The 27,365-nt window shown below is 39.9% G+C and overlaps 1 protein-coding gene and 1 long non-coding RNA gene across 2 annotated transcripts; one reads left to right on the forward strand and one right to left on the reverse strand.

Moving 5' to 3' along the window:
* Positions 1-702: 702 nt before the first annotated feature.
* Positions 703-1,390, reverse strand: LOC125559085. The gene is made up of 2 exons (XR_007306337.1): positions 1,008-1,390; positions 703-899 (listed from the first exon to the last, which is right to left on the reverse strand). It is a non-coding gene; the product is annotated as an uncharacterized LOC125559085 (long non-coding RNA).
* Positions 1,391-7,836: 6,446 nt separating this feature from the next.
* On the forward strand, positions 7,837-26,318 carry LOC5507033 (calcium-transporting ATPase type 2C member 1). The gene is made up of 21 exons (XM_032375518.2): positions 7,837-8,271; positions 9,802-9,891; positions 10,122-10,157; positions 10,393-10,454; positions 10,726-10,834; positions 11,702-11,860; positions 13,063-13,131; positions 13,221-13,296; positions 13,896-13,962; positions 16,292-16,514; positions 16,820-16,915; positions 17,610-17,699; positions 18,280-18,399; positions 19,299-19,455; positions 20,058-20,228; positions 20,564-20,712; positions 21,339-21,574; positions 22,284-22,400; positions 23,091-23,238; positions 23,903-23,998; positions 25,007-26,318. Exons 1-21 carry the CDS (start codon positions 8,005-8,007, stop codon positions 25,268-25,270), a joined length of 2,802 nt encoding a protein of 933 aa, XP_032231409.1. The 5' UTR covers positions 7,837-8,004; the 3' UTR covers positions 25,271-26,318.
* Positions 26,319-27,365: the final 1,047 nt, after the last annotated feature.

Below are 27,365 nucleotides of genomic sequence, written 5' to 3' on the forward strand. Positions count from 1 at the left end.
TCCTTTTCCAGCTGCCCGTGTACACGGAAACAGGAACCTTTTTCGACCGCTGTAGAGTTTTCTTTAGTGCGTGGAAGGGTGTGAAAACGTACTGATTCGCTTCAAAAGCGTCTAATTAGTATAGGATTTAAGGCTTGGTTTTTGGAGGGAGAGAGGGAGGGGGTAGGAGATGTACTCCGTTGGTTCTTTTGTAGGGATTAAGAGCGAGGAAACACCCGTAGAGTAACGCGTGCTAGGATCCTAAAATTCTATCTTTCTTTCTTTTTTATTTGTTTTTTAAGTCACAACCGCTTTTAACACAAAGCCCGAGAATGCCATTGCTTTGTTTGCGCTTCTTCATATAAAGGCTGGTACATGAGGGGTGCACCAATTTTCGTAAAAAATTGACAATTGAAATACAAAGCTCGGAAAATTAGCGGACGTCCATGTAAGGTTTATTGTTCAATCTTAAAAGGAAATTCTGTATGCCAATAGACAGCGGAAAAACTGCTGCCTCGTCTAAAAATAAGGGTACGTGCCCTTCATAGAGTATCATATGGGGTTTCCCTTAAATTGCGAGACTTTAACTCCCCTTGCAACTTTGAATGCTCATTTGTGATGGCGCAGATATGACGTGCACAAGCAGAATATAGAAAAATCGGAGGCGGCACAGGTAGCAACCATATGCGACTCACACGCATCTTCGAGGGATCTTTTTTTTTAATGTGTGGCATATGTTTATGAACGCCCTAGTAGCAAGGAACAAATAAATTCAACTCACGTCGGAACCGGTCTTGTCAACTGGTGCCAGCCTTTGTCTGGATGGATAGAACGCCTTTTTCAGTAGAATCTAGGTCTTAAGATTGTCCTCGCAGCATTTGCAAGTGCGCACCCAGGAAGGTGTGCAGGATAGGTGTCACCTGGAAAATAGATAGTATTTGACGATCTTTTAATAAATGAGTGACCTACATTTTGGCGACCAAGGGAGGATGCTCTTGCTACTAGGGCGTTCCAAACACAATTCACACCTTGTTTCGTTTTTTTGTTTCTGCATTTCTGCCCCCGTCCTGAATGTAAAACTTGTGTTTCCACGTCGAGCATGGTTTGGGTATTTTGACGTCTGGCGGCTCCAGGCGGTCCCATTGTATTTTCTGTTGTTAGCGAGCCGTTTTTTTCAAGTCTGACAGTGGCACGTGGAAAGTCTTCTAAGAAGGAATTTCACGTGTCCAACAAGGTGTTCAAACACGTTTTTCTTCTCTGTTTCCAGAGGTGCAACTATTAAAATGCCATTTCTGACGTAAAACCATTAAAGGCCACCTCTATGAGTTCGCTTGCGGCGCTAACGCTACCTTATACAAGGCGGCACTCGCAGAGTGCATTAAAAAATGTTTTTCTTATAAATACCTAATTGGTAGACTTTCAAACTTTGACTGACCAGGGGATTTTTTTGACACTGCTTATATTCGTGACAACAAAATACAGTTATCTAATATATCATATTGCCCCTAAATTTCATCGCAATTTAAAATAAAGCCTGACTACATTATGTGGGAGGGAAAGAGGGCGAAGCTGGTAGTAAAACATTACTGTATTTGAGAAAAATATTATTTCTTTCTTTAGCAGATTGCGGGGGCAACTGTACCTGTGGAGGTCCTAGAGGTTGGAAACGACAAAGTAGTTTACCTTTAAAGAAGGCCGGCAATCACGCCGTCCTTACGCTTCCGCACAAATATACAGACCCATTTAAATAACCATTTACATTGGCTAATTTAACAAGTTTTTTGACGCCAAATATTGTTGTTTTTTGGGATCAATTCCTTATTTAGAGTACATGGCCATTACTTTACACACGTGTATTGATCATGTATTGATAACTCAAAGTAAGCCACCAATACTTTTAACGGTAACCCAGTCCACCCCAAAATTCATTTTGACCGTTACCATTACCTCGGCAGCAAAATTTTATTGATACCTAATCGTATTTAGACACGTTTCAGGGGCGTAGCCAGGAGGGTGACCTATGGGGCCAGGGCCCCTTTTAGCAGCCAAAAATACAGTAAATGTATGGAGAAATTATCTAAAATACAGCAGAAAATGCCTTGAAAGTCCCTTTTGGGCCCCCCTTCTGTTGAAAATCCTGGCTATGCCGCTGCTTTTTCTCGACAAAAAAGATAAGTAAATAAGTAAGCAGTTACTGTAGAAACGTGAAAGAAATTTGCCATAAAACAACTAAGCATAGCACAAGCAATATGTGACATCTTGCGGAGGCGTTTATCGTGTGTTTATTCTCCTTATGAACAACATTTTGATAGAAAATAGAGGACAGATTGGGTATAGTCAAAATCTAAAAGTGCGTTATTTTTCTTAATTTTTAAGCAGAACATATGATTTCATTTATGTGCACGCAATAAATAACGCTCAAGCGCAGAACGGATATTATCAGATATTATCATAGCATATTTATTTTTGTGGGTGAATAGACGCTGAAGTGCCTATTTATGGAACCGGCTAAATATACCCCGCTAGAAGCATCCTCCGCTTTAACATAATATCCTGTTACAATATCTTTTTGAAAATCACATTAAAAAATGTCAATTTCCACATAAAATTACATGAAGTATTATATAATTCAATCGAATAAGGGGAAATAAAGACATACTTTCTAGGAAAACATGCTAAAAAGCGATAGCGTCGATGGAATCACAATTTTTCAGTTGGAATCGGTTATTTAGGGACCGTGCTTCTATTTTTAAATTCCTTCTTCGGTTGTGCATACTGTGAAAATAATGATCTTAGCGGAATTAGTAACATAAACCATGCTGAGCTCTGTAAAATAGTACATCCGGTAATTCTGAAAATGTTTCTGTATTTTCAGTCTTGCGCACTTTTTATAGGAGCGCACGATTATAGTTCATGAAAATTTGAAGAGGGACACCTCAAGTTCGTATAGTAATCAGTAAAGAGATTGGTCATATCACTCCAATGCGTTAAGTTTTGAGAGACATAATGGATTTGGGGTTATTTTTTTCCATGCTTTGAGGACCCAGCGGTCTTTGCGGGCGCCCGATAAGGTCTCACAAGCAATAAGACTTTTTAACGGGAAAAATAAACGGTGAAACGTGATCACCACAAGATCGCCTTTTTCTAGGAGACACGTAGCAGTGAATCATTGTTCTCGATTTAAACACTATCATAAATGTTTTGTCGATGTATTGTGGAGGGGAAATAAATAAAATTCCGCAAAGACGTGGGTTGTCCACTCCCGCGAAACAGGTTGCATTTCTCGGTAATTCCCTTGAAATAGTTCTACAACCCATAATTTTTTAAACTTGGCATAAACAAATTGAATATAAGGGCTTTCAAAAAATGTAATAAAAAGATGGGGGTACCGATCTCGTTTTCACAACAGAGGGGCGTAGAGTTGACGCGTTTTTACTGATCGCGCAAGGAAAAATCCCAACTCTTAGTTTTCAAAAAGAGTGCCTATAGTCTTTAGAAAATTATGTTCTGCTTGTCGAGCTGCCAAAATCCGATCTTCTAAACAATAACCCGTAGTAGCTAATGTTCAAAACAAATCACATTTTAAGAGATCGCACTAAAAGACATTGTTTTCGCCATTATTCATACGGTAAAAAGCGCCATTTTGAAGTATTTTTACGGCTTTTAAGAGAAATAACAAAACTTCTACAACCCAATTTTTTTTTCTTCTTTCAGTATATCATTTTTCCGTATATATTTAACTATTTGAGCAAATAAAAAATGGGGGTAACCGACTTCGTTTTTCTGTCAAAGCGATTTTAAGTAAAAAACACGCGCCTTTCGCTATGTTTTCTTGTACAACTGTGGCGCGCGCGCGCACTTAATACCGGAAAATTCGAACAAACAGCGCGCGCCACTATGCGCAGAAGGGGTGCGCAGTGCAATTCAAGGGAATTACCTTAAGAAAAACTGTAACGAAGGAATGTTTAATGCTTTTCCAGGACCGTAGCTGGGGATGGGCACTGGGGGCACACGTCCCCCAATATTTAAAAAATTATATCTATAAGAAAATGACCAGTAGGGGCGTGGCTGTGCCCCCAATATTTTCTTAACCCTTTTGAGACTGGGGGGGGGGGGGCTCTTTAAGCCCCCCCTGTGGGAATATTGCTATAACTTCTGAACCATAGAAGCTAAGAGGCTTAAACTTAGTGACTTGTCCTAAAATCTATCTGCGGATGTTTTGATGCCATTGACATGTCGAGGGGACGCTCCCATGGCAACCGTTTTTTTACACATAGGTTTCCCAAAAACTTAAAAGTAGTGAATTTTTTATATTTTGGTCCTGTTTTCAGATTTAAATGCCTCTTTTGACTCTATAAGTTTGTTTAGGTGACAAGTCTCACAACAGCGCTAGCCTTTTTCCTCGGATATTTGGGGGGAACGTTGGGTAAATTTTGCCCTCTCAAAGCTGTTGTTAAAAATGTCACTAGATTTACTAGATGACTACTAAAAGCTGATATTATGCATTTATCATTACATACTATGAGCAGTAATACATGCATGCAAATACTTTTTTGTAATAATTACAGATTATTAATATTTTTTTTTTTTTTTGCAAAAATCATAAGAATCCAAGATGGCGGATCCAAGATGGCGGGACAAGATGGCGGAAATTCTTCCAAAAAAAATTGATTATAAACGTTTTTATGGCCTTTTTGCATTGTTAATTTTGACATATCTAAATGATGTAAAATGATTTCAACCCGATATCTGATAATTTAGGCAATATTTGAAAGAATATCAAGACATTGTATTTATGACGTCATTGTGACGTCATAATCAATTCGACCACACCTGAAATAGGGCGTGCCGATTCTTTACATGATGGTGATTATTGTCTGCAAGTTTGATGGTCATAGCCCAAGCGGTTCATGAAATACGAAGGGGGGGCCTTTTAGCCCCCCCCCTCCCAGTCACAGACAGATCAAAATAGCCAGTTTCTGGTTTGTGTCCCTCCAATATTTCGAGGCCTGCTACGGCAGTGTTTTTTGGAAGCTCGGCTTCTGGTTATTCAATTAACCATTTCTCTTCTCAGTTCTATGCCTACATTATTAACATTTCCATTTATAGTATTGTATGCAAGTTCTACTGATTTGGAAATAAATATTTGGCAAAACAAACTATCTGCACGTTCCACCTACTCCATTGTCAGAAGTACAGTTTAAACCCACGCTAAAAATGTATTACCCCTCTCAACAGGGCAAGGAGATCAAAAGCAAAACCGCTTTCCTTCTACACTAAAGAGGCCAATTTCACGCTGGGACCACGGGCGCGCGAAATGGGCGCTTTCAAAGCGTGGCAAATTTCTCCAGTTTCGAACGCATTTCGCTTCCTATGGCGATGGCGAACCGATGGCGCGTTGTGTAAAAAAAAAAAAAAATGCGCTGTCAAGTGGCGCGATCTCTGAAATAAGACCTCCGTAGAATCGCAAATATTGTATATGAGGTAATAAAAACCAAGAATTCAACAGAAAATGTCATTGTGTTTCTAATGAGAAACTCTTTTTTCATCGTAAGCCCTTCTGTTTTTCAGAAAATGGCAAAACTCTCGGGCTAACGATTCTCCGTTGTTTAGAATGTACTGGGGAGTTGGAAATCTATTCGCGCGCCCTCTGTAAAAACACGAAGAAATAAGATATCAAATCAAAAAGACTAGCAAAACTGTTATGAACATTTTCTTTATCATGCTTTTGTGTGTACATGGCTCGAAAATCGTTAAAAAATTCAACCAAGTGATCCAACATAGTCCACATCCAGAGACATTTGCAACTTCGAGGATATCAAGATAAAAATATACATTTTTACAAACCGATGAGTGTAAAGGGAACTCGTTTTCCTCGTAAAAGAATAGCTCGCGGCTATAGATCATTCAGCAGTTTCTGCTCCTATGGCCTTGGCAATAATCACCGAGGGGTAAAATTTAAAAATAATCCCACTAAAGTTATTACCTCCCCTGGATTCTGCATTTAGCGTCAAATGCCAAACGCATTTGTTTTGTTTTTTTAATATAATAGGAACCCTTTGCAAGCCTGCAGTGCATATAAGAAAAGATTACAAAATCCGCTTAAATGTCCTTTGTCAGTAAATACTTTCAGGTAAGTGTACACGCGACTGACGAACGCGGGGGTTAGCGGATTCACGGATCACGAATCAGTTCACTGCCAATAATGGAATTGTAACTCAAGCCTTAATCTTCCATGGTATTTGTCATATAATCGGTAACAGCTAAATGTACAGTTTAACCCAAGCTCATCTTATACCCTTAAAAGAATGCCAATCACCCACCCCTTTTTATTGTTTATCATTGAAAATACAACGGTTTATTCTCAAGGAAACTTCAAAATAACAATATACCAATGAAGTCTGACATGTTATGGACGATATTTGATTGGAAATATCTTGGTTACTTGCTTGAAATTGCCGATGGAAATGGTACTTTGTGTGATTCGCCATTGAGCGGGAGCATAAAATGGCGGCGTGATTGGCCTTCTTTAATAATAATAAAGTATTCAAAGTTTATGAGTATATTTTAAACATTTATCTTGCGAGTTTTAAATAACAAAATTGAAATTTAAAAAAGGTAACTTGTCATTTCTATCTTAGTCTTTGCCAATAGTTTGTGTTGCAAAAAGCGTGTCACAGTGTTTAAGAAATAGTAACCAAACATTTGATTCATTAAATGTCTATTTTTTGCAATCATTGTTCACAATTTTAGTCACGTAGCCCTGAAACTCTGCGGTTTCGTTTTAAATAGCGAAATATTGCTCTTTAATTTCTTCGATATCAAATACACTAGACAGGGGCGGCGAAATGGTCCTAAAAGTTTGGGGGAGAGGCCGCTCGAGGGGGGGGGGAGGAGAAGTAGGGATTGAAGGTAATACCTTTTCACAACATGCTTTGCTAACCCACAGATTCTAGTTTATTGTTAAGTGCTTCAAGTTTTATTACACCGTGATTTTATGATTACAAAGTGCGTGTCAGATTTGATAAAAATGCGCCAACACTTTTAATAAAACTGCGCGTCAAAATGTTTTACAAAGTGCGTCAATTTCATGAAGTGTGTCAATTTTATTATTGAGTGCGTCAACTATTCCAAAGTAACAACCGCCTTACCCTGGGTACTAGAGTCTCGAGCTTCGTTCGTTTACTATGCGCTTACATGCGCTTCCCTCCTCGTAGTCAGTAAAGGGCGCATAGTAAACGAACGAAGCTCGAGACTCTGGTACCCAGGGTAAAAGCGTCTTAACATTTTTATTTCTCTGGGTGAAATCGAAAGTCGACTGCGACAGTGTCAAATGTCTGCATCGTGGGTTACTTATGCACTAGTCAATTGAATCCATGGGTAATATGGTTCCAAATGGCTAGTGCATTATTCATGAAAAATGAATGCTGTCTTTTGAAACCACATACAGATGTTAGAGGACTATAGAAGTAAACCATATTACCAAGTGATGCCCACATATTAGTAGAGTATTGTATTGAAATGGTATAAGCTGTTTTGGCTAATGTCATACTAAAAACAGGGGCGTAGCCAGGGGGGTGGCCTGGAGCCCCCCCCCCCCTTTAACAGCCAAAAATCCAGCAATACAGTATGAGTATGTATGAGACATTATCTAAAATACAGAATAAAATGCCTTGAAAGTCCCTTTTGGGCCATCTCCTGTCCTGGCTGCGCCGCTGCCAAAAATATTGTCGGAAAGGTAAAATACAACCGGCCCTCAACCTGCCGTACTTCCTTTCTAAAAAAAAAAGACGAACCTGTCGGGTACCCTGTGGACAAAGCAATGAGCCCTGGGAACGATAGACGGCGCAGTGCATGCCGGGACTATAAAACTCAAAAGTACAACGAGTGCAATTGTAAATATGTGACAATAACGTGTCAGAAAAATATTATTTCTTCATCGTAACATTCCAAATAATGCAACATAGATCTAACTAGGTAATGGTTCTATTTAAGGTTTAAAATGTTTATGGAATATTCGTGGAAATGGGGGATTATACAAGGTTAAAGACGGAAGAAGAGGAGGACGATTTGCCTGTCCCTCAACTTCGTGAAGCTCCAGAAATGATGGCTACGGTCATTTCGTCCTGTGCGGCCAGTGCAATGGCCGTAGAAGAAGTACTTAAACAATTTAATACAGACCAGAGCAGGGGCTTGAGTAATGACGAGATTGAAAGACGAAGAATGCTTCACGGTTGGAATGAGTTCGATGTAGTTGAAGAAAAAGCACTGTGGAAAAAATACCTCGATCAGGTACAATTCGTTTATTATCGTCAACAGATTTATAGATAGAGTACAATGGAAGTAATATATGTGATGCTTGCTTTGCAAGTAGTGTTTTAGTTGTGAATCGTGTGTTTTAGTGTTTGATATAGTTCAATGAACTGTGTGGGTCATTTAGTGTGTTACATACGGGAGGATCTGTAATCTGGCTATCGTTTGTATAACTTACATTTCTAAGCAACCCTTTTTATATATCACTGTAGCGACCCCAAGAACAAGGTTAATCAAGGTTGTTTTCCTAAATTTTCCTGTAGTTTTGATAACTTAATAATCTTTTTATTATATTTGAAATACATTTTCTATTTTTTTATTCTAAAAGTGCAGGTGAGCTTGTGTTTTATTGATACAAGGGTACTTCTCCAAACAATGGAGTATTGTTTGTTACTTTTGGTATTATTCACAACCCCTCTGCTTCAGATATAAATTGCTTTTTTCTTAAACAAGTGTCTATTCCAATTTTAGGTTGAATTTATATCATCACATACCTTTCATTTCTTGTAGCTCCAATTATCTGAAAACAAATGAATGAATAAATGAAAATGAATAAACATCTGAACAGACATAGCCCCATGCAAATAGTGCATATATGAATAGAATGTGAAATTAGAAATAAGCTATTAATATCCCTTGGCTACAAAAGATTCATCTGTATATTTATCTGCAATATTACACCATTTTAATATCTAAACTTTTTAAATAGAAATGATACAAAACAATCTCACCAAATACATTGTAAAATACAGTGTTTCAAAGGTTTTACAGCGTGTTTGTGCAGTTTTGTGCAAAGTCGTATGAACAGATATAGCCCCATGCAAATAGTGCATATATGAATAGAATGTGAAATTAGAACTAAGCTATTAATATCCCTTGGCTACAAAAGATTCATCTGTATATTTATCTGCAATATTACACCATTTTAATATTTAAACTTTTTAAATAGAAATGATACAAAACAATCTCACCAAATACATTGTAAAATACAGTGTTTCAAAGGTTTTACAGCATGTTTGTGCAGTTTTGTGCAAAGTCGTATGCATGTGCTGTGCTGAGCTTTTTGTTTACTCTATTAATATATCATCATTACAGTTTTCAGGTGCATGTTTGGATAATACTAACCTTGGTATTTAACAATACTCCACATGACAGTTTTTTATAATATTATGGGTCATGCAAACAGTAGAATATTTAGGGAATGATCTTGTGATTTCTCAATATTGCTGGCATGTTGGTACCATTGCTTGTAGTGCCAGTGACTAGTCTACTGTCTGTGGGACCATGCCACCACCCCTGGTTTATTATGCAAGAGGCAGCAGAAGAAGCAAAGTTCATTTTTTTTATTTGATATACAGCAATGGTGCATGAAAGCGCACTAATGTAAAACATGTGAGAACATGAGAGTATGTTAAATCATGCAATTCATGTGCATGTACCTATTTTTTTGCGCAATGAAGATTCAGCAATGTATAGTAGAAAAAGGTTAATATGTTCTGTTTATTGCAGTTTAAAGAACCCATGATATTGCTTTTGCTGGCATCAGGGTTTGTCAGTATATGTATGGGTCAATTCGATGACGCTTTCAGTATCACTGTGGTGAGTACAGTAATAAATTTACTTGCTTCAGGTGGCAAACATTAGAGGAGAAAAACTTCCATGTACTGCAGGAGATATTGTGTACTGGTCTCTGAAAATTATTAAATTACTCTTAAATTACCTGAAAAAAAAATGAGATTTATGTACTGTTTTCACGGTGCGGCTCCCTTCCATTCTCCTGTCACTAATAAGTACTCATTACTGACTTACAGGTTTCTTTTTTATTTCAGGCAATTTTGATAGTGGTTACGGTAGCATTTGTTCAAGTAAGTGTCTTTTGCATTCCTGGAAACTTTACTAAAACTGCTTACATACTGTAGCAACCCCAGAGTGGGTACTCCATAAGTTTATATCTCATAATATTTAACTCTGCCATGACATTGTCCCAGTACCTCCTTTGGGTAGTACAAAAATGTTTTAATTAGAACCAGATACATCATACTATTGTGAATAATTGATCAACTCTGCTTGATTGATAACTGAACAACCATTTTTTTGTAGGAGTACAGGTCTGATAAATCTGTCGAAGCTATTACCAAGTTAGTTCCACCACAATGCCACTGGTGAGTTATGCTTTAGCACTCACAAAAGCAATACTTCAGGTTTTCCATCGATATCCTGGTAGCAATATGCATTCTAAAAAAAAAGCTGACCACCATCATAAGAAACAACAAGAGTGCAGATGTTATAGTCAAAGGCATAGCTCACTCAGCTGCACACAAATCATGTCTGACCACAGAATATGGCCTAGGATTGAAACTGTGATTTTTGTGAAACGAGAAAAACTTGAGATCCAAGAGATGGTCTTGCTAATGACACCTTATTATGTTGCAGTGTAAGAGCAGGGAAGATGTTTAATTTCCTGGCCCGGTGCCTGGTACCAGGAGATTTGGTTTGTATCTCTATTGGAGACAGAGTTCCTGCTGATATACGCCTGACTGAGGTGAGCAGTGTAACATAGATTTGTGTACAACACCTATTTCAATAAACGTTGTCAATTCAAATTGCGAATGATAATTGGCAAATCGAAGACCAATAACTGCTTATGGGTATAATTATTTGTAAGAATAAAGATGATAAGTAATATAATCACAGAAATTATCCAAATGTTCCTTCAGTCAGTAGAAATTTCCATTGTATTTTTTGATAGAACTGCCATTTGACAATCGCCATTTGCCGTTTGCACTGACAACGTTTATTGAAATTGGTGTATGTTGGCCTTTCCATTCAGTGATCTCCTTGCTCAATTTTGTGAGCAGAAAATGCACAACTTTTTCTTATTCTGTTATGACTTCTCTTACAAACACTGTATTTGGGCATTTTCATAGGCAAATCTGCAAATGGGCACAATTTCCATGTTTAGAAGCAACAATTTCTGATTTAGTTGTTTGATATGTACATATTTTGTAAAATGAATACATTGGATACTATCTAGTTATCATCATTACCACCATCATCATTTTCATTATCATGATTGCTATCATCATCATTGTCATCTCCATAATCATCCATATCATCATAGCAACAGCATTCTTGTAAAGATTTTTGGGAGCAGGTCATTATGAGTACTGAGTTGTTTTAGGTTGCTGAAGGTTTCATTTTCCATGTCAATACCAAACACAAAAATCACATTATTTTTTTGTCTGCTGGAGACAGTCAAATCAGCAGAAAAGGCTGCTTGTTGAGCCGGCAGCCGGTGGGTTTTGAGAAAGCTGTAGCAACCATCATTATAATTATTTTCATGTTCTATTGATTTTTTTATAATTCATTCACATAGTTATTGTACTGGCATACCTTTTTATTACTCTAGGCGGTGGACCTTGAAATCGATGAATCTAGCTTTACTGGGGAAATGGAACCAGCCAGTAAGACCACCCTCCCTATACCTGCTGTAAACTCTGGGTCTGGTGTCTCGGCCAGGCGCAATATTGCATTCATGGGCACACTGGTCAGAAGTGGGAGAGGGAAGGTAAACAGTTATAAGATATCTTAAATTCTTTATTATTGATAGATAGATAGATATTACACTATAGGCAAAAAGTCTAAGATTTGGCTATTCTATTATGTGGAATGACTGTTTTCAGCAGCCAGTGGTCTGGGGTGTGGGAGTGATGCATCTGCTGTATGCTATACTAGCTACAATGCAACCTGGATATTACGATATGCCTCGGGAGAAAGAAAATGTATCGTAAAATCTTGGTATCGTTGCAAAAAGGTTCTCGATTTTACTATATCAAGGAAAATCCTTTGAAAATATTGTTGTAGCGGGGCTGGGTTAATTATCAGCTTTTACAAAATATTTATATTGTAAATCTACTCTCTGTAAGACTTTAAATCTGTATTTAATAAGATCTGTCAAGTCAAAAAATCGTTAACGGTACTGTGCGTGTGTGGTGTCTTGAGTTATTCTCTCTTTTTTTGATAGACAGAGTCAGTAATATTGTTGTATCGAGGTCAAAATTACGCTTGGGAAAACAAATTTGGATCGTAAATCGAGAATATCATTGTATTCAATATGGTAAGATCGAGGTAATTTTTGATCCATTTTACTGCATTTCCACCGGGATAATGGAACGTCATCGTAAAATCGAGGTTATCGTAAAATCCAGTAACGTAGAATCCAGGTTCCTCTGTTGTATTTTGTTGTACACAATGAAAAATGAAATTAGTAAAGCATTTACAAAATCCAGTAACGTAAAACCCAGGTTCCACTGTATTGTATTGTACACTATGGAAAATGAAATTAGTAAAGCATTTACAATTTGTTGCATACACTTGTTCCAAAAAGGTTGTTAGTACTAATGGCAAATGGTAAATGGCAGTTCTAATCTTCAAAGATGCTTATGGGTACTAATTTTTCGTAAATGTTAAGGTGTGGAATAAAGTCCAGCAATGTCAGAGCCAAACATCAATGACATATAATGGATAATTGTATGATTTACCCATATTCTTCAGCATTTGGTAGGAATAAGACCCATGGTTCCTTTCTGCATAGAACCAATCGCAATTTGCAGTTTCTAACTGACAACCTTTTTTGAAATAGGTGTACAGTATGCAGTTTATGTTACATACATCGTGTATAATACAGTATGTTGTAGAGTTGCTGTTCAGAGTAGTACAATGTATATGTACTGAGTATTGTGCTTGTTTATTCCTTTTCAATGTTTTCAGGGTGTTGTTATAGGGACAGGTGAAAACTCTGAGTTTGGAGAAATTTTCAAGCTTATGAAAGCAGAAGAGGTATTGGGTTCATTGATGTCTTCTTGTTGAAATGATTTTATTCTGTCTATTTGCAAGTAATTTAATTCTGGATACACTTGATCTTGCAGACTCCTAAAACACCTCTTCAGAAGAGCATGGACAGCCTTGGGAAACAGCTGTCTTTTTATTCTTTATGTATTATAGGTAAGTGAACCGATGAGGATTTCAAAGTCCTTTTTTGGATTGTTGTCAAATGATATGAGCTGAACTATGGAGGTGACGATGATAGCAATAGTTATGTATGACAAAAGTGGATATATTGAAAGGCGATTGACATATTGATGTTAATGATGATTATGCCTATTATCCTGACAATGATCATGTAGCGATAGTTGCTGATAAGGAATAAACATGATGATATGGTGGTGGTGGTAAGATTTTGTGATAATTACAGTTAATGATGATGGCTGTGATAACAATCATGCTTATGATAATGGTGATGATCATAGTGATGTTGATGATGATTGTGTCAATTTTGTCGTATATGGTATTATAATATATATAGTGTTTGTAGCGGAACAATGATAAACATGACAAAGTGGTGTTGGTGTTGAATGTTGTTATAACTATAGCAAACGAAGATGCATTTGATAACAATAATGCTAAAAATAATATGTAATAATTCTGATAAATTCATTTTGGCTGGTGTTCTTAGCTGAAATCAACAATTCAGCTATATATACAGTATACACGTAATAATTCAGTATAGCTATTATATAATAATTCCATGTTGTCCTTTTTAGGTCTTATAGTTCTTCTTGGCTGGATTCAGAAAAGAGCCATACTAGAAATGTTTACAATAGGTGTAAGGTAAGGAATACGATAACTTTGATTCTCTCAAAGACAATATGCATGTTTTTTGTTCCTAAATATTACGTTGTTATTATAATTGATGTCCACTATATACTCCTAAACACTAAAAAGAAGAATCCATTAAAGACGCCTGGAAATCAAAGTACAGTATCTTCTACAAGAATTGCAGGACGATCGCCCCAAAGTACAGTCGCCTCGGTCACAGTTGAGCATGATCGCCCCACTCAGAGAACGATACCCTTGAGTTGTACTCGCCATGGTTCTGATTCTGATTCTTTGACCAAAATAAAGTAAATTTTGTGTGAACCATGACCACTAGTAAAATCCAGGTGCTACTACTGTACGGTGTTTCCATTTTGAGACCTGATAGTTATAATAACGAACATTACAGTAATTGTAAAGATTGACTGACCAATAACACCATCCGACCTGAATTCTTTGTATTTATTCATCTCTATTAGAAAAATCCAGAGTTAGTGAAAAAGAGATAAAAGTCTTACAGTGATATTTACCTTTGACGGCTTTTATTCTCAAGGTCTTCCCATAGTAGTTTTTCTTAGTGAATTGTGTGTTTGTTCGTCTCTACACAATCTTGCCATAGAAGCCACCCCAGAAAGTCTTTCAATATTAATCATTGTTTGTAAATTGAATGTCTGTTCGTCTCTTTTTTAAAGTCTTGCCCTATAAGCCAACCCTAACGGTGTTCCAATAGTTATCACCGTTAGTCAGTCAGTCAGTCAGTCAGTCAGTCAGTCAGTCAGTCAGTCAGTCAGTCAGTCAGTCAGTCAGTCAGTCAGTCAGTCAGTCAGTCAGTCAGTCAGTCAGTCAGTTAGTTAGTTAGCTAGCTAGCTAAGTTATCACCGTTAGTTAGTTAGTTAGTTAGTTAGTTAGTTAGTTAGTTAGTTAGTTAGTTAGTTAGTTAGTTAGTTAGTTAGTTAGTTAGTTAGTTAGTTAGCTAGCTAGCTAGTTAGTTAGCTAGTTAGTTAGTTAGTTAGTTAGTTAGTTAGTTAGTTAGTTAGTTAGTTAGTTAGTTAGTTAGTTAGTTAACGGTGTTCCAATAGTTACAGTATCACCGTTAGTGAGTTATATGTCTGTTTAATCTCTATCAAGTCTTGCCCTAGCAACCAGCCCTAAAGGTCTTCCAATAGTTCTCACCGTTAGTGAGTTGTGTGTCTGTTCATCTCTATCTAGTCTTGCTGTAGCAGCCATCCCTGACGGTCTTCCAATAGTTATCACCGTTAGTGAGTTATATGTCTGTTTAATCTCTATCAAGTCTTGCCCTAGCAACCAGCCCTGAAGGTCTTCCAATAGTTCTCACCGTTAGCGAGTTGTGTGTCTGTTCATCTCTATCTAGTCTTGCTGTAGCAACCAGCCCTGAAGGTCTTCCAATAGTTCTCACCGTTAGTGAGTTGTGTGTCTGTTCATCTCTATCTAGTCTTGCCCTATCAGCCAACCCTGACGGTCTTCCAATAGTTATCACCGTTAGCGAGTTGTGTGTCTGTTCATCTCTATCTAGTCTTGCTGTAGCAACCAGCCCTGAAGGTCTTCCAATAGTTATCACCGTTAGCGAGTTGTGTGTCTGTTCATCTCTATCTAGTCTTGCTGTAGCAACCAGCCCTGAAGGTCTTCCAATAGTTCTCACCGTTATTGAGTTGTGTGTCTGTTCATCTCTATCTAGTCTTGCTGTAGCAGCCATCCCTGACGGTCTTCCAATAGTTCTCACCGTTAGTGAGTTGTGTGTCTGTTCATCTCTATCTAGTCTTGCCCTATCAGCCAACCCTGACGGTCTTCCAATAGTTATCACCGTTAGCGAGTTGTGTGTCTGTTCATCTCTATCTAGTCTTGCTGTAGCAGCCATCCCTGAAGGTCTCCCAATAGTTATCACCGTTATTGAGTTGTGTGTCTGTTCATCTCTATCTAGTCTTGCTGTAGCAGCCATCCCTGACGGTCTTCCAATAGTTATCAACGTTAGTGAGTTGTGTGTCTGTTAATCTCTATCTAGTCTTGCTGTAGCAGCCAACCCTGACGGTCTTCCAATAGTTATCACCGTTATTGAGTTGTGTGTCTGTTCGTCTCTATCTAGTCTTGCCCTATCAGCCAACCCTGACGGTCTTCCAATAGTTATCACCGTTAGCGAGTTGTGTGTCTGTTCGTCTCTATCTAGTCTTGCCCTATCAGCCAACCCTGAAGGTCTCCCAATAGTTATCACCGTTAGTGAGTTGTGTGTCTGTTCATCTCTATCTAGTCTTGCCCTATCAGCCAACCCTGACGGTCTCCCAATAGTTATCAACGTTATTGAGTTGTGTGTCTGTTGATGTCTATCTAGTCTTGCTGTAGCAGCCATCCCTGAAGGTCTCCCAATAGTAGTCACCGTCACGCTGGCACTGGGTGTTATGCGCATGGCCAAGAGAAATGCAATAGTCAAGAAGCTCCCCATTGTCGAGACTCTTGGGTGCTCCAGCGTGATCTGCTCTGATAAGACAGGGACGCTGACAAAGAACGAGATGACGGTCTCACAGATATTTACCGCTGATGGCTTCTATGCAGAGGTGGGTAAAGACGTCTTGCGATATATGAGATATATAATTAACAATTATACCATTTCCATTGAGGTGGCAGAATATTCATTTTTGGATAGTGGCAGAAAATTCATTTTCTTTCGGAAACACTTGCAAATCGGCTGTTACACCTGCCATTTTGGTTGATTTTGGGGCGCAGGAAAATATCGACCTAGGAGGTGTATATTGCATTTTATCCTGAGTTTCTCGACCAATCAAATAGCTTGTTCTTGCAAGGTTTCCGAGTTTTAATTACTCATGGTCGTATATCTAATGTTTGTCGTTTCTTATTGTAGGCAACAGGTGTTGGCTATAGCCCCCTTGGTGAGGTCATATTAAATGAAGACCCCATCACTTATACCAGCAATAGCTCCATTGCCAAAACAGTTGAGGTAATTCTCGCTAGTTATTAACAAAGTCGAAATAGCAACTCCTTAGCTTCTGTTTATTTAAATAATATTCTTAACGGATCACATTTTATGCCTTTTGGGTAGTCATACACTTTACGGTTGAATGGCATGATAAAAAGCCAGTGTCTTTTTTTCAAATGAACAAACTTCACGGGTTATGATGCATGTTTCTCTTTGATTTCACGTGTTTGAGTTTGCTGTATTTCCCAGCCTGCATGCAGCCGCCGGCTGCACGTAGGCTATATTCCCCAGTAAAAAAAGATAAAACGACAATCACTGCTCGAGCGCTTACGCTAGTGCGGTTTCGAGTATTCTAAGAACTCGAGTCAAGATTTCCCAAATTCCAAGACGGGTTCTCACTTCCATCAACGGAGTTCTGAATTTGTACCGGAAGACATTTTGGAACCCCTTGATTAGTCAATGCGTTGCTGCCAAGTGTATCCCAATGAAAACCGCTCAGAATTTTGACTGACAGATGCCAAACAGTTACCACCCAAAGCTGCATATGCTTATTGTATTGAACATTCATATCTATTTGCGTTTGATTTATTTAGTAAATGATGACTGGTGACTTTTGTTTCTTATGGTCATCAAAGTTTGTATAATCTTCGTGAAAGCTTGCTGTATGTCTGCCTACTGTAGCTTAAGCTCAGTTGTTGATTGGTGTATGTTTCAGGCTGGCTACCTTTGCAATAACGCTAGCATCAGGAACGGAGTGTTGTATGGCCAACCCACGGAGGGTGCAATCGTCACAGTGGCACAAAAGGCAAGTACCTTTACCTGTGGTATCGTACAGTAGCTTGCCTAGTTATTTACACCTGTTTGCCTGAGTACCCACACCTGTTTGCCTGAGTATCCACGCCTGCTTGCCTGAATTCCTCGCCTGATTGCCTGAGTATCCTCGCCTGATTGCCTGAGTATCCTAGCCTGCTTGCCTGTATATCCTAGCCTACTTGCCTAAGTATACTTGCCTGATTGCCTGAGTATCCTCGCCTGATTGCCTGAGGATCCTCGCCTGATTGCCTGAGTATCCTAGCCTGCTTGCCTGTATATCCTAGCCTGCTTGCCTAAGTATACTTGCCTGCTTGCCTGAGTATCCTTGCAAAGAAAAGCAGAATTTACGAAAGCCCGCCATGTTATTTTGCACGTCCATGACTGCGGCAAAGATAGTAAATCCTGGGGTTGCTGTGAATAAAACACTGACCGCCCCTTCAAAACTGTCTATAAAAATCCTCCCTATGTCTGCTTGTGTGAACAGCTTGATTCATCCAGGCTCCCGGTTCATCGCAGTGATATTTCCTATAGCTTTAACGTTGACCGGGTTTAATTTGTTTATTTGTTCACAGCTTGGTTACCATGACATCAGGGAGGATTTTGTCCGTGTAGACGAGCGCCCCTTTAGTTCAGAGAAGAAGCTTATGGCAGTCAAGTGCAGAAGAAAACACAGGAGCTCCGCTATGGCCGAGGTACCCAACTTGTGCAACACCCTGCTTGAATAGATGGGGAATCGGCTGTTGTTCTTTTTCTTAAATGGAACACATCGCTTGTTCTGGTTATCTATTACTTACCTTAAAAGAACCTTAAAGGAGTTGGCAGTTATGTTGCGATGGGGGAGGGGGAGTTGGCAGTTAGGTTGGGATGGGGGAGGGGGAGTTGGCAGTTAGGTTGCGATGGGGGATGGGGAGTTGGCGGTTAGGTTGGGATGGGGGAGTTGGCAGTTAGGTTGGGATGGGGTAGGGGGAGTTGGCAGTTAGGTTGTGATGGCGGAGGGGGAGTTGGCGGTTAGGTTGCGCTGGGGGAGGGGGAGTTGGCGGTTAGGTTGCGATGGGGGAGGGGGAGTTGGCAGTTAGGTTGCGATGGGGGAGGGGGAGTTGGCAGTTAGGTTGTGATGGCGGAGGGGGAGTTGGCGGTTAGGTTGCACTGGGGGAGGGGGAGTTGGCGGTTAGGTTGCGCTGGAGGAGGGGGAGTTGGCAGTTAGGTTGTGATGGCGGAGGGGGAGTTGGCGGTTAGGTTGCGCTGGGGGAGGGGGAGTTGGCAGTTAGGTTGTGATGGCGGAGGGGAAGTTGGCAGTTAGGTTGCGCTGGGGGAGGGGGAGTTTGTTAATAGTTATTACGAAGTTTGTTTTACTTCCAAGCTACTGTTCACAACATCAACGCAAATAGGAAAGGCTAGCCCATTTGCAAAGAAGAATATAAAAAAATGCTGTTTTTACGATGTTCTATCTCGTTTTCCCATACAATATCAAATATGTCACCCCTTTTGGGGTGCTAAAACATTCGACCGTTACTATGTAACCCAATAGCTACCATCCGTTGTTAAGATGTGGGAGGCAAGCTGTTTATTGAGTCTTTGCATGTCCCTTTAGATCGCGCGGGATATATACTATGTCAAGGGTGCCCCCGAGAACGTGATGCGCCAATGTACTTCATATTACAAGAACGGCTCCGCGGTACCCATGACGGCCAAAGATGTGGAGAGAATAGGAGACGCCGTCTTAGCCATGTCTTCCCGTGGCCTCAGAGGTTTGTTTATTTGTTATTCCCTCTTCCAAAAATAAGAATAGTATAATTATTATTCCAATCGTCCCCTCCAGGAAAGACGGTTTTTCGGTCAGGTTAGGCAACCTGGCTGAAAATTAAAATAAAAAACTTTTATGATTAGCGCTGAATTATCACTTAATAAGCAAGGACCTTCGAACAGAGATAGTCTAGTTTGCGGTGTACATGACCGGCCTTGATAGACTGAAATCTGGTCTGTTCACCTCACATTTGGAGAAAAACAGATGAAACGTGTCAAACTTAGTACTTTCACGTCAGGCTTATTTTCCGCCCTTTGCCGTACCCTCCACCACATACGCTCTATCTAATGACTATTTCGACTATTCTCAATCCCCGTGCAACAGCGACAACATCAACAACCATTGCTGGCACCGCTACGCTCGGTTGACCAAAAGACTAGAGAAATGTTGGTGAGCTGCTTCACACAACACCCTGCAACACGCGGTTGGGTTTATTGGGCCAATGGTGCTGGCTGTTTTTGCCAGAAATATAGACACCCTGTTTGCACTGGGCTTCTTCCCCTTTTGTGTTATATTAGTAATCATTGGCATCGTTATGTGTTGCAGTCATCGCTTTTGCTCACGGCGAAGATCTACAACAGCTCACCTACCTAGGAATAATGGGATTGCTAGACCCCCCGCGAAATGGCGTACGCGAGGCGGTGCGAACACTGCTGGACAGCGGTGTGCAGGTCAAAATGATTACGGGAGATTCCCGCGAAACAGCCATCACTATCGGTAGGGATATGTTTTTTTCTTGTCATTCGTAGATTATATTCTTACATTGAATAGCCCTTGTTAGCCACACCTTTGTCGTTGTTTTCCTTCAATCGGTGACGAAATAATATCTAAAAAAAAATTTATACAGTGGTACCCCCTAATAAGCTGCCACTGTAGGGATCTAATCATATGGAAATGCTTTCTCGTTTTTGTTTTTGTATTTTACTTGGGCAACAAAATGTCGGCTGAGAGGCTCTTAAAGTTTTTCACTTGCGACCTAAGTTTCTAAATCACATTTCTTTAGTGTACAATACACTGTACACTGAGTATATTATCTTCTGATTCGCTTGTAGCGGAGCTACTCGGGATCCACTTCAAGGGAAGACCCACGTTATCAGGCGAGGAGCTGGAGGCGCTAGATGGACTCCAACTCTCCACTATTATTGACCAGGTGTCTGTATTTTACCGGGTCAGCCCAAGGCACAAGGTCGCAATAGTAAAGGTATGTTATCTCATTGCTCCGGTATACATTATTTTTTTAAATTATTTATTTATTGGCAATATTCAAACAGGGCACTCCTGAATTTAATAAAAGCATGTAAATTACTTTACATTAATACTGTCTGAGGGCCGTTTTAACTATTCCAACTAACTGATTTTTCTTATGTAAGAGAAAAGAAAAAATTCTGCTTCAGTGACACTTATGACTTAATAACACCCCATTAATTAAAAAGAGAGTTCAGCAGAGTCTAACAGTGTATTGGTCTTGGCAACATTACACACTTGACTTGAGGTTTCCCTTTCTGGATTTGTATGTGCGAGATGGATAAACTTGCAGTGTAATGATGATACGCACTGGGTTATGAATCTCATGATTCCACTTCGACAAGAGCCAAGTGCTCCTGAACACTGACAAGATCCTTATAAGCTCTTGGAGATTGCAGTGTGAAAACTGTAAATGTTCTAGTCTCCTTGATCAATGGGTATAAAACATTTCAATCGAAAATTACGTTGTCGCATACTCATTGCATTTGTTCCTGAAACTGTCAAGCTGGTCACGGTAGGACTCGGTCGGTAACTATGTCGATTACGTTTTTGGTTACTTAGCCACTCTGTCTCTCGTCCTAGGCTCTCCAGCAGCACGGTCATGTGGTAGCGATGACTGGGGATGGCGTGAATGATGCCGTGGCGCTGAAGAGGGCTGATATAGGTATAGCGATGGGTAAATCCGGTACGGATGTCAGTAAAGAAGCCGCGGAGATGATACTGGTCGACGACGACTTTAACACCATCATGGCGGCCATCGAGGAGGGCAAGGGCATCTTCTACAACATTAAGAACTTTGTGCGCTTCCAACTCAGCACGTAAGTACGGACAATTTACAGTTATATTTACAGCTACAATTCGACGCGCTTTACCATGGCCATCAAGGAATGTTAGAGACAATTAGTATGCGAGAACCACAGTTTACAACTAGAAGGTTTTAGTCATGTTTTGATGTTTTGCTGATGTACACCTAAGTTTTCTTTTCCAGGCAGTTTGACTAGTGAAGTAGATATCTATGTTTCTCGCATGTGTATTGGTTTTAAACGGCTTGGCGGCCACGGTAGCGCGCGACGTACTATGTTTGTTCACTGTATCGCGATGAACCAAATCGAAGCTCTGAGTTTATTGGGATTAGCGTGAGGTCTATCATTGAGCCAATCAAGGGCTTGCAGCGATACGGAAAGTGCGAGGATTTGAAGAGCTAGGCACGCTGATCTATGCACACGGAAAAGGTTGGGAAAGGAAAGAAAATATTGTAAAAACAATACATAGGAAGCGCTATAACAGACGTCGGTACAGCATTTAACGATACATCAGTAAGGAGAGCCTCTCTCTCCTGGATTTACATGCTACAAAGCAGCTACGCTGGTATGGGCTGGGCTGGTATGGCTGGTAATGCGTTTGGGAAAAATGAGTATGGGAATAACGAGTTTTAGAAATATTAAGATAAGTAAGGGGTGTTGTGTAGCGCAGTTGTCCCAGTGCTTCTATAGTTTTACGCAATCAGTATTATTGATTTCTTTCTAGGAGCATCGCAGCGATCTCTCTAATCACCATATCCACATTTCTCAAGCTGCCGAACCCATTGAACGCTATGCAAATCTTGTGGATTAATATTATCATGGACGGGCCGCCCGCGCAGAGGTAAGTCCAGTCTCGTACCCAGAGGCGCCCCATACGAGACAAAAGGCCCATAACCAAATCATAAAAAACCAGGTAAAAAGTCATTAATTGCATCATTTTCAATGTTTACCTTTCTCCCTGTGTATGCTTTTCAATGTTTACCGATTAACAATATATCGTTTAGCAGTGTTTATTTTGTGTGTGAACTAAACAACGATTAGGCTTCACAGTATAATAAGAGAAAGGCGCATGCCCCAACAAACCCTGATGTATGCGTACTTTTCGTACCTTCGTACCTTTTCGTATTGTGGTGTGCGCTTTTATTTCGTTGATCATTGTGTCATTGTGATCATTTCAACTTCCCAATAGGTCGCGAGTTCAATGAATTTACGCTTTTAAACAGGAACACCCACAACAATCCCATGCCTAGTCGACTTAAAACTGTTTTTAATTTCAATGGGTCCCAAACACGGCCCCTACCCTCTAGTAAATTGGTCCACTTTTTCGGTTTTATGATTATCTAAGCTTTACTTTTTCAATATTTTTTTTAATTAAATTGGAAATACACTTCGACGATTTAGAGTTTAATGTCTCTTGTTGTTCTATTTTGTGCTTTCTGAGATTCCCTTCTCTAAAAATAAAATATTTTTTCACGGGATAATAAAAAGTATCCTATATGCCTATTCGTATTTACTTATGTGTCCCTCTTAGCCTCGGGGTGGAGCCCGTTGACAGTGACGTCATGAGAAGACCCCCTCGTAATGTCAAGAGTCCCATGATCACCAAGACATTGATAGCCAAGGTCATCTCTGCTGCGCTGTTGATAGTATGTGGGACACTGTGGGTCTTCTGGAGAGAGGTGAGCGCACAGTTTAAACACTTATCCCTATTTCAAAAATAATGTTGGCAGTGCAAACGGTAGTTGTAAGGCTGACCGCCCCTTATGTGTATTATTATAACCGTAAGAAAAGTCAATTAATCGCAAACAGTGCCAGAAATGCCAGGTTAAGCTTCAGTCGTAGAATTGCCATTAAACAATGGCCATTTGCGCTTACGTTTTTTTAAAAAGATTTAAAAAGGCTTTAAGGGCATAAAAAGGCCTTTAAGACAATTTAACATTAGTAGGGTGCGTTTGAAGCCTTTCTGGCAGTGGGGGGAGGGGGGGGCAACTCACGTTTCACTTATTGCCCTCGTGGCCAGGTTGTTAGTAACCACATGGCCGCATAAATGGTTTATACTTATTGTCGTCTTCAAGTGGCCGTGTGGTGATGATACGCACTGGGTTATGAGTCTCATGATTCCTCTTTGACAAGAGCCTTGGCCTGGCCAACTGGACTGTGGTATATTACCCATTACAGTAATGCCGAGGCTGATGTTCGAACGGTGTTTCCATGAACGAATCAATAAAAAAACAAGCCGAATCTCAGTTTTTATTGATCATAAAATTACAGTAGCTATGTTTGAACCGTAAAAGTAAAGGACTCCTCTATATCTATAATGTTTTTAATTGTCTTGACGTCTAGATGAGGGACAATATCATAACTCCTCGTGACACCACCATGACGTTCACGTGCTTTGTATTCTTCGACATGTTCAACGCACTCAGCTGTCGATCACAGGTAACTTTGCCTCCATGCTCTCTACAAGTTTATATTAGAAATTGACTGAAATTCATTGTGCCCGGGCCGGAGAGCTATTGCAAAGTTCTTACCATGACACTGCCCCTTTAGGTATTTTTGTGATAAAGAAATAAGAGTACTTAAAAGGTACGTTATGGTTATGGGTGTTGAGAAGTGAGCAGAGTTGAGGTAAGTTGGAATGAGACGAAGGCGTTAAGTTAGATAAAGTGTAGGTGCTGTCATGTTGGCTGGCTGTCATGGGCAGTTTGAGAAAAGGTGGACGGAGGTGAACGAGGTAAGTTACGTATGAGCTGAAGTGTTGATGATAGATAGAATGTGTCAGAACTTAGGTGAGCCCCATTGGGGAGGGCTGAGATAAGGTAGTAGGGTTAAGTGAGATATGGAAAAAAGTTAGCTGCGTTAGAGTGATTTTGGGTGGGTTCAGGTTATGGTGAGGCATGGCATAAGATGTGGCGTGATGAAATGATTAAGAGAGAGGCTCCGTTAGGGTAGGTTGGGGTGAGACGAGATAGTGATGTATGGTTAGATGTTGCATGATGGAATTAGTTGAATTTTTGTGGTAGTGATGTGGGTAGACATTAATTAGACAAGAATAGGTTACTGTCTGCACTTAAAGCGGCAATCGCACCAGTTTACTTCAGTCGAAAAAAGGCAAAACAATACATTAGAATCTGAGATGTTTAACAGGCCATCCCCTGATGTTTAACAGGCCACATCCTCGAAAAAAACTTCAAATAGACACTGCTTTTACAATTTTGATATATTTGCTTTGGTCGTAGAGCTCCATTGGGCTATTTTGATATATTTTTTTATTTTCGCGTTTTCCGTTAGAAATAATCAGGGATTGTTACGTAATTGGCCCCAAGTAATCTGGTGCGGGTCCAGCAGTCTGTTTATTCGGCTGCAAATCGGACTTCAAATTAAGCCAACATAAACCAGGTGAAGATAATGGACTCTTCTAAACTCATGCATCTACTTTTTATCCAGGAAAAGTCCATATTCCAGGTGGGGTTCCTCACGAACCGCATGTTCCTGTATGCAGTTGGAGGCTCTCTGATTGGCCAGTTCCTGGTCATATACTTCGCGCCCCTGCAGGCAGTCTTCCAGACGGAAGCTCTGCACATAACCGATATCCTCCTCCTCCTTGCCGTGTCGTCGTCTGTCTTCATTGTCGACGAGATTAGGAAGTTCATCACGTATCGTGTGTCGAAACGGAGGAGACAAGCGGCTAAGGAGAAATTCCAAGTATAATATAAATAAACCGAGTTCAAACTTCGTATATTAACCACGAGCTGTTTTGTTTTATCTTCATTTGCATTTGTATTGGAACGACTCGTGGGTAATAGGACGTTTGAACTTAGCTTCATTTGCATTTGTATTGGAACGACTCGAGGGTAATAGGACGTTTGAACTTAGCTTCAGGCAATGCAGGCTTATAAAAAAGTGATTGTTCGCATCTACAGTGGAATAATTATCAGTATTTAATGTCATTTTGATAAATGCTTACATTAAGGATCACACACATGAGTCTAAAACACCACCCCTTATTTCAAATACGTTTTAAATCAGCGCAAGTGGCAGTTCTGCCATCGAAAAATACAATTGTTTCTACGTAATGTAAGAAGCTTTTGCTCTTAGAACTTCCATTTGCCATGCACTGGCAACGTTTATTGAAATAGGTGTATACGTAGATAAAACAAAAACATTACAAAGCAAACAGGTACCTACCTACCTTGTTGTGCTGTTTGGTGGATCTGTAAAGTGCCATCACCGGCCAGCATTCTTTCCACCGCCTGACTTGATTGACTGACCTCAAGACAAGGGAGATGTTGGCAAACTGTTTCTCAACACCTCCTTACATGGTGTGCAAACGGCGCCAACATTGCTGGGCCAGCAATCTTGATACTGTTTGCACGGGGAGTAACAATGCTCCCGGTTGCATGCTTGCTTTGGATGAAGATAGGTAATGTTGGGTTGTTTTAAGGATGATTGAGACGGCAGTTATTAGTCGTATGCGACCTGCCTATAACGTGCCAATTGCACACTAGACTTTCATAGTCTATCGTAGTAGCAGAGTCGTAGGCTTTCTACATTCTGCAAGTGGAATGGTAGAGGTGTTGCGGGCAAGTAGCATACGACTAAATCGCGCAGTCTAATTCAGCCTATAAAACTTAACATTAGGAACAAATATTCAAAATTGGAAAAGTGAACATATAAGACTAAAAGGAACGCGATATTAAAAGATGGGATAATATTTTGTACAAGCTTGCACATATTAAACTGTACAGGGATTTTGAAATGTCTGAACATTTGTAGTAATACCATGATCACCTCGGATTCTTTTGTTTTCTGAGGGACGATTACTAGCGAAATTCCCTCAAAAACAATAGATGGTTCTAAATTTCCCTCATGTATAAATGATGGAGGAGATTTAGGTTGTTTACCATTTAATTGTAAATTCCGAAATGAGTTCCCATTATTTCCGGAATGCCATAGTGGTAATAAAAAGTTTCCTATATTCCAGAATTTCCCACCGGTTAAATCCTTATCCAGCGGATAAAAGTTATCCGAATGGCGTGATTCGGTTACACAACGCCCGAATCAAGCGGATTAATTTATCCGGATGTTAGAGGTCTGAGAAAATCTTATCCACCGAATAAATATAAAGAAAAAACAAAATGGCCTCTTGCTTTCCAATTTATTTTCAGAATTTAGATTAATTTCAGACACAGTGAAAGTTGAAACACAAGCAAACGACGAATTTTACAGTTGGTAAATTTTCACTGAACTTACATGCAGATCTGGCAGGACTGGAATCAATCTATATTGCCCGTTCTGTCAAGAAATTTGACTCCCCAAGAATTGGAAGAAGCTACACACTACCCCTTTGAACATTCTATGATTTACGTGTATTTTGCCTCGATAAATTGTTTGTTTTCCAGCATTTTTGTAGCTCTTTCAACGGTCGCCATCTTGTTTGAAAATTTTCAACAGTGCGCGCTTTGCATATTTTCCATGGAACGGGAAGCCATTTAGTGGTAAATGACGGCTATTCAGCGTTCTATCCACACTTTGTGCAACGCTATTTTGTCCGCTGGATAGGGATTTTATTCGGTGGGTAGCGCATATCCGGCGGTGCATCCGGCCCCAGGACCCCAAAAGTAGAATTTCTGGGTATAGAAGCAAATGGTGTGTTTACATGACGCCGGATCGACTTTCGATCCGGGGTGAATTCACACCGTTTTTTTCAGTCCCCCTCATGTACTCTGTATTTTGTAACTCCGCGTTTACATGATTCCGGATCGAAGTCGCACCGGTTCTCGCTCCGGACCGAAATTTCGTTCTG

This window comes from Nematostella vectensis, chromosome 13, assembly GCF_932526225.1.
Source record: "Nematostella vectensis chromosome 13, jaNemVect1.1, whole genome shotgun sequence".
NCBI lineage: Eukaryota > Metazoa > Cnidaria > Anthozoa > Actiniaria > Edwardsiidae > Nematostella > Nematostella vectensis.

Bases quoted from the DNA above. Each gene is read 5' to 3' on its own strand.
- LOC5507033 (XM_032375518.2), top strand. From the start codon at position 8,005: ATGGGGGATTATACAAGGTTAAAGACGGAAGAAGAGGAGGACGATTTG. The intron at 13,963-16,291 runs GTAAGGAATACG...ATGTCTATCTAG, and splicing joins ATGTTTACAATAGGTGTAAG to TCTTGCTGTAGCAGCCATCC. The intron at 21,575-22,283 runs GTAAGTACGGAC...ATTTCTTTCTAG, and splicing joins GTGCGCTTCCAACTCAGCAC to GAGCATCGCAGCGATCTCTC.